This window comes from Trichoderma camerunense (genome assembly GCF_050948025.1).
Source record: "Trichoderma camerunense strain CBS 138272 chromosome Unknown V8C40scaffold_3, whole genome shotgun sequence".
In the NCBI taxonomy this organism is placed as follows: Eukaryota; Fungi; Ascomycota; class Sordariomycetes; order Hypocreales; family Hypocreaceae; genus Trichoderma; species Trichoderma camerunense.
Genome location: NW_028145367.1, coordinates 1903933 through 1915011, shown reverse-complemented (window position 1 = coordinate 1915011; position 11079 = coordinate 1903933). Strand labels below are relative to the sequence as shown.

The 11079-nt window shown below is 55.0% G+C and overlaps 3 protein-coding genes across 3 annotated transcripts; 1 reads left to right on the top strand and 2 right to left on the bottom strand.

Annotated features, from left to right (window-relative positions):
- Positions 1 to 905: 905 nt before the first annotated feature.
- On the top strand, positions 906 to 4705 carry V8C40DRAFT_236377 (armadillo-type protein). Its single transcript, XM_083214030.1, has 2 exons — positions 906 to 3209; positions 3309 to 4705. Exons 1-2 carry the CDS (start codon positions 1597 to 1599, stop codon positions 4252 to 4254), a joined length of 2559 nt encoding a protein of 852 aa, XP_083077274.1. The 5' UTR covers positions 906 to 1596; the 3' UTR covers positions 4255 to 4705.
- On the bottom strand, positions 4600 to 6458 carry V8C40DRAFT_236374 (ribonuclease E inhibitor RraA/Dimethylmenaquinone methyltransferase). The gene is given in 3 exon segments (XM_083214029.1): positions 4600 to 5131; positions 5290 to 5999; positions 6010 to 6458. 2 exon segments carry the CDS (start codon positions 5749 to 5751, stop codon positions 4865 to 4867), a joined length of 729 nt encoding a protein of 242 aa, XP_083077273.1. The 5' UTR covers positions 5752 to 5999; positions 6010 to 6458; the 3' UTR covers positions 4600 to 4864.
- A 3223-nt stretch (positions 6459 to 9681) lies between these two features.
- Positions 9682 to 10246, bottom strand: V8C40DRAFT_236368 (uncharacterized protein). The gene has a single exon (XM_083214028.1). The coding sequence runs from the start codon at positions 10219 to 10221 to the stop codon at positions 10000 to 10002; it is 222 nt and encodes a 73-aa protein (XP_083077272.1). The 5' UTR covers positions 10222 to 10246; the 3' UTR covers positions 9682 to 9999.
- Positions 10247 to 11079: the final 833 nt, after the last annotated feature.

The following is an 11079-nucleotide window of genomic DNA, read 5'->3' as shown; positions in this document are numbered from 1 at the left end:
CCCCCCCCCCTCACAAGAGAGCCTGGACTCTCACCTCGACAAAAAACCACCAAGCAGGGATCTTCAACTCGTCCCAGCCTCTTCACCAGCCTCTCTCTTCAAACTTCCCTGTCCAAACCGTACATCATAGCCCACCAAAGAAGGGCAAAAAGAAAAAAAAGATACCAACCAGCGTAGAAGTCAAAACGGCTCTACGGAAGACGTACCGCATCATCCGACTGGTCCATCCACACACCACATGTCATATCAAGAAAGTTTCCCAGATTCCAAGCAAGAAAAAAGACCTCAGTTCTCCACCATAACCACACAAAGAAAACACATGCACAAGTCACCGTCACTTGTCCCTTTTTTTGTTTTTCCCCAGAAACCGGCACATCTTTCTTGCTGCATGTCTCACCTACGCACCCTCTGCCTCTGCCCGCCACGCGCCGCAACGCCAAAAACGCCGCCAGGGACAACCCACCCGCAGCCCCGGCACAGCACCGCCCCCGGTTCCGCGTTGTTCTACTGTAGTGGTCTAGTCGCCCCAAAAGCACGGGCAACTTAGCACAGCGCTATACTCCGTAGTTGTAGCTATATTACGTCCTCTTACTAACCCGTATATACGGGCTGTGCCTACAGGCAGCAAAACAAACCTTTGCATGTGCTCATACAACTGAAGCTATCCAGACCCAATGCATGAAAAGAAAAGTCCCTACGCACATGTACATGCCACCATGGATGCCTCTAGCACTAGCAGCCAAAGTAAAAATCCACGTACTACTGCACAAGACCCCAAAATGCTTGCATGCCCACCAATACACCCCGGTCACACCTCTCCCCGTTACCCCAGCAACCGCCTCCCCCACATCAACAACAGCCCGCCACTCTTCCAACCCCCCCAGCCCAGCAAAGCAAATCCGACCGCGCGACTCCCTGAAAGGTCGGCGCTCCCCTAAAGGAACCTCCCCAATTACTCCACTTGACGCAATGCCCGTACTTGTACTCTTGCAAAAGAACATGTAGGCGCAAGTCAAGGCAAGACAAGGTTGGTCAAAAAAAAGGGTCACCCCGACAAAAAGAGAGAGAGCGAGAGACACAAGCAAAAAGCCTTCCTTCCTTTCTGCAATGCCGCGTTGCCTTTCGTAGCTTCGAGGCATCCCCTTTCGGCGCGCTTTCTTCCTTTTTGCTTGTGCTTCCGTCATCCTTCCAACTCATCAAGCTATCATCAAATTCCCCTTTCTGGCCCGTCAAGGGCTTCTTTTTATTTCTTTCTTCTCTTCTTCTTCTTCTCTTCTTCTTAGCTTTTGTCGCGTCATCGTCATCATCGTCATCATCGTATCAGCCGGCTATACCTACCTTCCTGTATCTGTTCCACCACATTTCTTCTACTTCTACTTCTTCTTCTCCCCTCCTCACTCAAATCCGAGACAATCAATACAATTCCTGTCTTGTTGTTTGTGTAACAGGCAGCTTTTCGCATAGGACGGCCTGGTTTGTGCAACGCGAAGCCGATACACGCACCCCAGACAGAGAGGAACAAAGGGGGGGCAAAGGAAAGGAAAAGAGAAAGGATAATAGAGAGCCGGGTCTGCTCGACGCAGCAAGCCGGGTGCCATGGCCTCGAGCAATGGCGTCTACAACAATCCCACGGCCAACTTCAGCCCTCCGCGGCACCGATCGAAGCCGTCCGTCCTAAAGTTCATCCACCGTCGAGAGCAGTCCGCAAACGACGCCCTGCAGCTGCCCAAAGCTTCGCCCCTGGAGGCCCAGTTCTCAAACATCATGCCCGTCGGCAACTTCGCCAGGCACTCACACAACCCGAGCGCGCTCGGCGAGCTGCAGCATAACCAGCAGCTGGAGCCAGCCCCTCGACCCTCCCGCAAATCGCGAGACGAACGCCGACCAGATGTCGAGCCGGCCGGTCGCGACGAATCGCCCACCAAGAAGAGTCTGTTCCTCAGCATGACCAAGTCGCGCGACTCGTCTCCGACCAAGAGCCCCAAGAAGGCAAAGTCGGGAGAGAAGCTCACCGGTCTTCTCGGCCGACCCAAGACGATCAAGAGCCTGCACAAGCTGGTGACGGACGGCGACGACATACAGTCGGGAAAGGATAAGGAAAATAGAACGCCGGATGAGCCGCGCAGTGCCACCCTGCCAGTTTACGCCCAGTTCGCTAGCAATGAGTCCATGAATTCTTTGGCGCCCCCCAGCCCAACTAGAAGTTCGAGGAATTCCTCTGAGAGGCGTTCAATGGCCAAGGAACGACCGCGTACTTATATGCATCCCACCAGGTCACAGCAGGACATTAAGAAGTCGTCCATTAAGTCGGAATCGCCTAGTGGGTCAAAGTCGGCATCGTCAAAGGGCAAGTCCATTCGCGAACGAGGCAAGGTCTTTGGCGCCTTTGCCAGCTTCGGTCATGGCCGGTCCAAGTCAGAGACGTCGACCCCCCGGGGCGGCTCGCCAACAACAGCAGGCCACGTCCTTGACCTCAAGGACATCAACAAGCAGCTCGAGGCACTCCTAGATCGTCGAAATATCCCAGAGAACCAGCGCTACAAGATGCGGAACCTGAGCGATACCATCAAGATGGAGTTTATCAGACAGGACTGGGCCGAGATGCGAGCCGCCAAGTTGGAGCGCAAACAGGATCGTCCGCGAACCAGCCTCAGCAGTAACAACACTAACGGTGCTTCTGCTGCCGCCTCCTCTTCTTCCGCCGCTGCCGCCGCCGCCGCAGCGAAAGACTCCGCTGTCGTTTCCGATGAGGAGGAGGAAAAGCCGAAGCGGAATCGCGGCAGAAGCTTCACATTCTCTCGAGCAAAAAAGGAAAAGGAGCAGCAGCAAGGCCGCTCAACGTCAAAGGCACGCTCGTCGTCGAAAGCGCGCTCATCATCGAAAAAGTCCACAAAGGGGGAGAGCACGCTAGGCCGTCATTTCAGAAACAAGTCAGCCGACAGCGTGGCCAGCGACCGCCCGATTTCGAGCGGCAACTCGTCCACTGGGAGCACGTTGCTGTCCAAGATCAAAATGCAGCAGGGCCCGGCCGACTATGTCGCGTACCTTAGAAAGGTGCGCCAACCGCAGCAGTTTGAGGTGGGCAAACTTCACAAACTAAGGTTGCTGCTGCGGAACGAGACCGTTGCCTGGATAGAAGAGTTTATCCAACACGGGGGGATGAAGGAAATCGTCGGGTTGCTGAATCGCATCATGGAGGTGGAATGGAGGTAAGTCGCCATGTCCCGTCACGTAATGTTCCTTTTCTTTCTTTCACTCTGCTCTCTCTCTGTGTCTCTGAGACTTCATTCGTCTAACCTGATAAACAGAGAGGAGCACGAAGATGCTCTCCTCCACGAGAATCTCCTTTGTCTCAAGGCCCTGTCCACCACGGCAAAGGCCATGGAGTATCTCCACTTGGTCCAGGCGGACCTCTTCCCAAAACTACTACACCTACTCTTCGACCCCGAGAAGAAGGGCCCCAGCGAGTTTACTACGCGCAATATTGTCACGTCGGTACTGTATACGTACATCGAGTCCGCCTCGTCCGCCGAGCGCGTCATCAGAGCTAGGAGTGTCCTGAGACACCTGCGGGACCCCGAGCCGGAGGAGTCAGCTCGACCGCTTCCCTTCGTCTTGGAAATGAGACAAGACCGGCCTTACCGCGTCTGGTGCAAGGAGGTAGTCAGCGTGACCAAGGAAGTCTTCTGGATCTTTCTCCATCACCTCAACGTGGTGGCGCTGACGGGCGACCCGGACAGCTCAGGCGATGCAGGCATGGGCCGTCTTACCAACAACGACGACGAGCAGTATGCATACATGCGCCGCCATTTCCCCCAAGAAAAGGCCCCGGTGGCCGCTGCCCCTTATGTGGGCGGCGTGGAGTGGGACGCGACCAATTACCTCGCGTCTCACCTGGACCTGATGAATGCCATCCTGGCCTGCACTCTGAACCCCGACGACAGGAACCGCCTTCGAGCCGACCTTCGAATTTCGGGCTGGGAGCGCTGCATGGGCGGCAGCCTGCGCCTGTGCAAGGAGAAGTTTTACGGCAGCGTCCACACCGGCCTGAGGACCTGGGTGGCCGCCGCCGCAGAGGACGGATGGGACGTTAAAGACGTGCGATACGGGCCGCCTGCTGATGCTCGGTCCCCGGTCAAGTCTGGCTCTCCGCGAAAAAAGGTTGAAGAGCCGGCACCAAAGCTCGACATGCCCAAGCTCAACTTTAGCTCAAAGAAGACACCACAGCCGCCTCCACAGGATGGTTGGTTATGAGGCAAATGATGGGGAGCTGTTTTTTTACGTGTTGGACAAAAGAAGGCGCCCCGTCTGCAAGATGTTGACGTGGCTCTATGTTCTCCGACGATGTAAAAAAACAACAAAAACAACCGCCTTCAAGGACAAAGAAAAAATTATATGCAAGAAAAAAAAAACTAAACAATCAGAGAAGATTGCCAATGGGGGTATTTTTTATTGCTGGCGTCTCACCCCCTTCTCCCTGAACTCATGGGGCAACAACAAAACCCGGTTGAGGTGGAGAAATATTGGGTAGTGGCAAGGATCATCTTTTTCTTCTTCTTCTTTTGTTCTCTCTTTTGTTGAAACATTGGGGCAAGGGTTCTTCTGTATGATTGCATGTTCATGAATTAATGACACGACTAAGCCTGCGGGCCAACTTCATCTATAGGTATTAACGAAATTTGAGCCAACAAGCTTTGCTCCCAACTCATGAGATTTAAAGAATTCTTTCGTAACCAAGTTATTCCAAAATAGGATGCTCCGGTAAGAGTAGAAGAGGGGGGGAGTGGAACTCCTGAGTATTCTATATCATTTCAGAAGAAACTTACCTTACCCTCGCTCTGAGCCCACTGACTTGCTGCTCGTCTCACCGATGCAGCTTAAACGCTTCATAGACCGACATGCCCTTCAAAACGTCTTCCTTTACCTTGCCATCCGCAGCAACAAGACCAGGTAACAGCTCTAGAACCTGATCGATCTTATCTCGGGGAATAATCACAACTCCGTTGCCTGGGTCGCTGAAAGCAACGTCGCCTGGGTTGATGTCGACCCCATTGACCTGGACCGTCACCTGGGTCGCCCAGGGCACGCTTCCGCCGCCAGATCCTACGGTGGAGGTGCCGTAGCCCCAGATCTGCAAAGCTTAGGTTGGTGAAAAAGAGCTCGTCCCAGGGGGGGAGGTGTGTCAAGGAGTTGAGAGCGCCAAGGAAGAAGAGGAAGGAAGGGGCGTGCTCACATCAGGTTGCAGGGGGCTGAGGGAGGGAACGGGGAATGATGGTGAGGGGTTCTTACAGGCAGATTGGTGCTTCTCAACTCGTCCAGGTCTCTCACTCTTCCGGCAACGATGATGCCTGTTACCTGGCGGACTTTCATCCTGAGAGCCATGATACCGCCGCAAACAGCGTTTGTTTGACCCGGAGGCTGCTTGAGCACGGCAAAGGTGCCAGGTTCGGCCAAATCAGCCCAATGGACGTCCTTGGGGATGTTTTGCGGCGGGAGGCTGCCACCGCCCTCGCTAAGGCCTGCCTGCTGCCCCTTTGCAGCAAACAAGACTGTGAATACAGGAGCGACGGTGACCCGTGACTGAGTGGCTTGGCTCGCTTGCTGCTGCGGGCTGTAAGCTACGAGGTCGGCAATGTAGCCCGCACCGGGAACTTTGAGCTTCAGCAGGGCGTCAGAGATATCACACGCCGAGTACTTTTCGAGCTGCGCAATGATGCTGCTGGAAAGCGGCGACGGCTGGGACTGGGCCATGGCGTGCGTGCTATGATGTCCGGTATTTTGATATCTATCGAAGGGGGACGATCTCACGCTGGCATGTGACACCAAAGCCGCCCAAATATCAAAACAAGGGCTGGCCGCTGAAAACTGACGGAGGCTTCTGCCGCCACTGCTACGGGGTCCGGGGGGATATGCAGCACCAAGTCTGGTGCTATTTACAGCAACTTTGCTGGTGAGTCAAGGAGCTCTCCTCTCCTGTCGTGTCCTGTCGTGTCCTGTCGTGTCCTGTCGGGGCTTGTCTCGCCGTAGTCGGGCTGAGTCGGCCGAGTTATCGGAGCGCGGAACGCACGAATGAGAAGCACCTGAGGGGCGAGAAATAAGTCGGTGAGCGCAACCAACTCAAAGGGCCCGGGGGTGGGTTGAGGCCGGTGGTGATGCGAAGAAGAAGTGGAAATGAGATGAGCAGTTGAGGCTGGGCCAGGCCGGGTTACCTTGACCGAGTCGCCACAGACCAGGGCAAGCGGTGCAGATGATTCGTGCCTGCCTCGGGGGCTGGACGCTGGATGATGATGCCTCAGGCGGCCGGTTTTTGTGGCGAGCTAGACAGGCAGGGACGCAGGGACGCAGGAAGGAAAACAGGTAGGCAAGGTAAAGCAGGCGGGCAAAGCAGGCAGGTAGGACCGGGCCAGCAGACAATGGCAGGTCGGGGGGCAGGCAGGAGCGATGGAGGGCTGGCGGGCTGAGGGAAGCATGGAACTGGAAGCGGAAATACCTAGCGGCGGCGGCAATTGGAGGAAGCGCTGAGGTGTACGAATACAACTCAACTCTTGGTACGCGTACAGGTAAGATATAGATAGACTGTGCTGAATTGGTACTAATGAGACATATTAACACATACTGCAGGTATAGTAGCTTAATAGCATGTAGACGCAGCAGCTTGTCAATGAGAGTCGAGTTGAATACAGCCGAGTCGAGTTGAGCCGTGGGCAATGCTCGGCACTGATTGTCGTCCGCCAAGCGGCATGTGTCAATTGGAGCTACGTCAGTTGTTGACCGGATGGAGCTGTGGATAAGGCCAGTCCAGTCCAGTCCCATTTGCATGTGGCGTCCATACAGTACGGCTGTACTCGTATGCCTACTAATACATTCAAGTTGCAGGTAGCATTCATGTATCGCACAAGGAGTCGAGTTGCACAGCAGCCAGCCATCGGCATCTGGTGGGATGGCTGAGACACAGCACGGACGGCATGGCCAGTCTCTCAGGTTCTCCGTGCTTCCATGCCTTGTCCTCGTTCTTCCATTATCCCCCAGTCTCCGAGTCTACAGTGCCTGCAGAACAGACCAGGAGAATAAGAAAGAACCTGGACGAGAAACAAAGCCCCAAGCAAAGCTAGAGTCCAGCGGCCGTTCCACGGTGGGGGTTGCAGCAGTGGGGCTTTTTCTTCTCTTCTCTTCCTGACCGGAGGAGCAGAAACGGGAGCCGCCGTAATAGCCCGGGCCGCCCAATCAGGCTCCGTACCATCCCGTACGGCCTGCTGGGCCAGCATGTACAAGCACCTCTGCATATCCCCTCTGGCTCCCCTCTGGCAGAATTCGGTGGAAGAGGGGGGCTCGATAGGCTTGGAGAGTTGTCGGGCAATCGGTCCTGCAGATGATGCCACATTGGTTACGGTTGGCCCCATGGGAGCTGCATCCAGAGTTTGTGCCTGAATTGCCTGGACGTGGGATCGAGGGCCTTGCTCGTGGGGCTGATACAATACGAACATGTACAATACAGTAGCTTCATGCTCACTCTCTTAGCGACCAGACAACTACTTACCACCTGAGGCTGGGAGTGCTACCTTGGACCCCCTTAACGAGGAGCCTTCTCACACCAATTTGCCTGGAAGACGGGCGTGGATGGCGCTAATCGCAGGATCGTGCATTTCCCTCCTTGGAAGGCGCACAATGGGTGACAACAGAAGCAGAAGCAGCAGCAGTATAAGAACAAGCGGAACGCCAGGGAAACGGTTAATACGAGAACTGCGTGAAGGATCCTAGACATGCATGGTGAGGCTGGACACGAAGCGACTCCCCCGATTTGTTACGTCTCTCCGCGCTCCAGCCAGCGTCCAGAGTTGAGGCCAGGGCAAGGGGTAATGGAGGGTCGGCTGAAGTCAAAGCGACAAGCAAACCTCCTAGGGGAGGCGGGAGCGACGGGAGTGATGGGATGAAGAAGCGCCCTATTGTGACCGGTGAGCTAGCAGCATGTGCGTTGGGAGATGGTGGCGGGCTGAGAGCTGGATCTGTGTGAAACGTGATGCTGATGCCGTGACAAGCCGGCGAAAAAAAGATGAGGTGTCAAGGTGTCGAACTGCAACTATTGAACTCTGGCATCTCGATCGACGATTGCAGCGCAGTAAAACACTTGTACTTGTAATATACGAGTGTGAGTGAGCAGCATCTCGTCCATTATATCGCCTGACTTCTGCGGGATTCGTGGGCCAGTCGGAGCCTCTCCGACCCGGCGCCAGAGGGGCAAAGGCACGACTGTACGGAAGAGGCAAGGCAAGGCCTTTCTGCCGTATGTATTGAACTCGTCAGATGCGACAGGGGGGCCCAAATGCGAATCACAGCCTGCCACAATGACAGCGACGAGACTGGCAGAAGCAGGCAACGAAAATAGCCGTCACCGAATGGCTGGATGCTGGGGCCTCGCTTACCCTTGCGCAGCCGATACCAGGGTCGGACTAGCAGAGTAGCAGAGCTTGATGCTTGAATGTAACTGCAGATCCAGCCAACCCCAGGGCCACGTCGAGGGCATCAATGTTGCAATCTGGAGAAACGGATAGTCGTACGCCCAGCAGCAGCAGGCCAATGGCCCCAAGAAGAATCCATTGACTTACCAAACACATCACATGTATACTAACGTACATAGGGTGCATAGAGTATCCAGTCAGTAGAAGTGGTTATCAGTACCTGTATGTGATAATTCCACTGGATAGATCTCACAGACTTGACCAGCATCATCAACGCTACTTGGCAGGCATTAGATCGATGACCGATTTGGTGGTGGGCGTGTGCCTCCAGACTCTTCCATGCTGTCTCCCGCCCCCCCGCGCGCCCCCCCCCCCCTTTTTTTCCTCCTCTGACCCCCTCCCATCATTACAACGACGCAAAGCCGCATACAAAGACAAGCCACCGACTCTTGCTGTTGGCTGCTCCAGGCGCGTTAATTCGCCTCAACTGAAGCTCAACTGCACACTTATAGTACGTCACCTACATCTTACCGGGATCCAGGAAGTAAGTCCGTGGGAGCCCTTGTGCTTCGCGCGGGGCACACATTGGTGGTAACGCGAAGGCCATGCACAGCATCTCGTAACAAAATCTGCTGTGCCCCCCGTCGCCAACTAGCCAGGGCAAGCAACCAAAAGCATATGCAGCCCAAATCAGGATTTTGAGGGATACACAGGATGTCAGTTCGCATCTCGTGTGCCCACCGTCATTTAGCCCATTGTTGCTATTCTTATTCTTCCCCCCATCTGCCCTGCAAAGCCAAGTTGTTACTGCCGCTCATTCGATGCTTTTCCATGCAATTCGCCGTTTGCGGACATGAGTGTGCCCGAATGACCTCCACAACGATTGGCAAGGTGACGAACGCACAGCACAGAAAATATGACGAGGACATTCGATGGATGTCTCATAGCTGGACATGCATATGCAAGTATCGTATCGCAAGGCCCCGGGTGCTGCCACTGCCACCGTTACTCATACCCCCCTCGATCTGGGTGGCATGTATTACCGAATGCTTTTTGTACGGAGAGTTGGAGTTGCAATGTCACGAGGAGAATGGAGCCAACAGCCGCAGAGCCGGCGAGTCGGGTCCGTTGGCCATTGTTACTTTAACTCCGTGCTGCCTAGGCTTGATGCCATGTGTGATCGTCTCCCCCAGACTTATCCCAAACCACGCCCCCTTTCCCCCCCGCCTCTTTAAATCCCCCTGAACACTTGACTAACCTTTCGGAGTAATCGCCCATCGCCCCAAGGTAAATCCCCGATTCGAACATCTCGAAGTGACAACAGTCAAAGAGAGGCTCTAGGCAATGCAAGGAGTACATACGGGGTAAGCTCGACACCACTCCGAAAGGCATGGTTTGCAGGGTCAGGACCAGTCGCCATTGGCCACGCGACGGCTGCCACCCCCATCCAGCGAGTCGACCAATTGTCAAGACGATAATCCTTGTATCGAGGTGCTGCACAAGCTGCGCGTTCACCTGTTAGCTCCCGCGTGGTTCTCCAGTCTTAGCTGGCGCGCATCGAGCCAGATGATGCAGGCTCTGCGTCGCGGAGACGCGGGCCTTCATGTACAAGGGCTGCTGGCCGTGGTGAGATCGCCTGACTGAGGCGAGTCAGGAAGAGGGGGCGTGTAGATGGAGAGGTCAGAGGCCCCAACGGCGGGCAGACTCGACTGTTGCAACCGGTGAAGAAAAGAATGCCCAACAGCCCGCGCCTTCGATGACACATGAGCGCGTGTCGTCGAACGGCGAGAATCGAATTAAGGTTGTACAGGCCTATCGACTGATCAGCAGTCTCCAGCCATTATAGTGGCGGGCAGAAACGAGCTATGGGGCCGGTCCCCCCTAGCCCTGGCCTATGGAAGCCGGGAGGAGCAGAAGCGTGGCTGTCCTGCAGGCGCTAATCTGCTAGCAAAGGTACGAAGTAGGTACCAGGGCCGAAGTGTTTTTAGGGGAGGGGAGCTGACCACATGCAGCCGCTCGCGGTGTCGGTCTGAGCTGTCAGGGCTATGCTTTATACAGAAGATTGAGCATTGCTAGTCGCTTCCATATGGAGCACCTTGCTTCTTAGTCCTGAGAGTGTATCAACATAACCCATCTTGGCTGTGTGCTTTTGCTTGTGGGCAAATTGGGCTATTGCTAAGTCATGGTTGATGGAGCAGCCAAGGCAGTGAGAGGTGGTACACGCTGCCGATAGGTGGGAGACAATGGATCCTTGGTGTCAGTATTTTATTACATGTCAATTGCTATTTTGCATTTGAGCAGGTGTTGTGCGACGGGCAGGGATGGAGATGGGATTCCTCTCAGCACTCAATGGGCCGCTGCTGGCCGAGTTGGAGAAGAGCAGCAGATCAATATGCTGGGCTGGGTTGTCATATGCCACAGGCGCACTCACTACCGTCGCAGCATCTTATCACCAGATTGAGCCATTGAGTGTATCGTACGGCTGGTCGCTTCTTGTCGCAACGGCAGCGGGAGAGGGGGGGGGGGTCCGTCTTTTCCAGCAGGCATACTTACCAAGGGCCAATTGATTGGATTGATGATTCGTCTACCTTCTAGTGTTACGGAGAAGCAATTACTGTCCTGC

Excerpts from the sequence above, each read along its gene's own strand:
- V8C40DRAFT_236377 (XM_083214030.1), top strand. The coding sequence starts at position 1,597 with ATGGCCTCGAGCAATGGCGTCTACAACAATCCCACGGCCAACTTCAGC. Across the intron at positions 3,210-3,308 it reads ATCATGGAGGTGGAATGGAG|AGAGGAGCACGAAGATGCTC; the intron begins GTAAGTCGCCAT and ends CCTGATAAACAG.
- V8C40DRAFT_236374 (XM_083214029.1), bottom strand. The coding sequence starts at position 5,751 with ATGGCCCAGTCCCAGCCGTCGCCGCTTTCCAGCAGCATCATTGCGCAG. Across the intron at positions 5,132-5,289 it reads TGAGAAGCACCAATCTGCCT|ATCTGGGGCTACGGCACCTC; the intron begins GTAAGAACCCCT and ends TAAGCTTTGCAG.
- V8C40DRAFT_236368 (XM_083214028.1), bottom strand. The coding sequence starts at position 10,221 with ATGTGTCATCGAAGGCGCGGGCTGTTGGGCATTCTTTTCTTCACCGGT.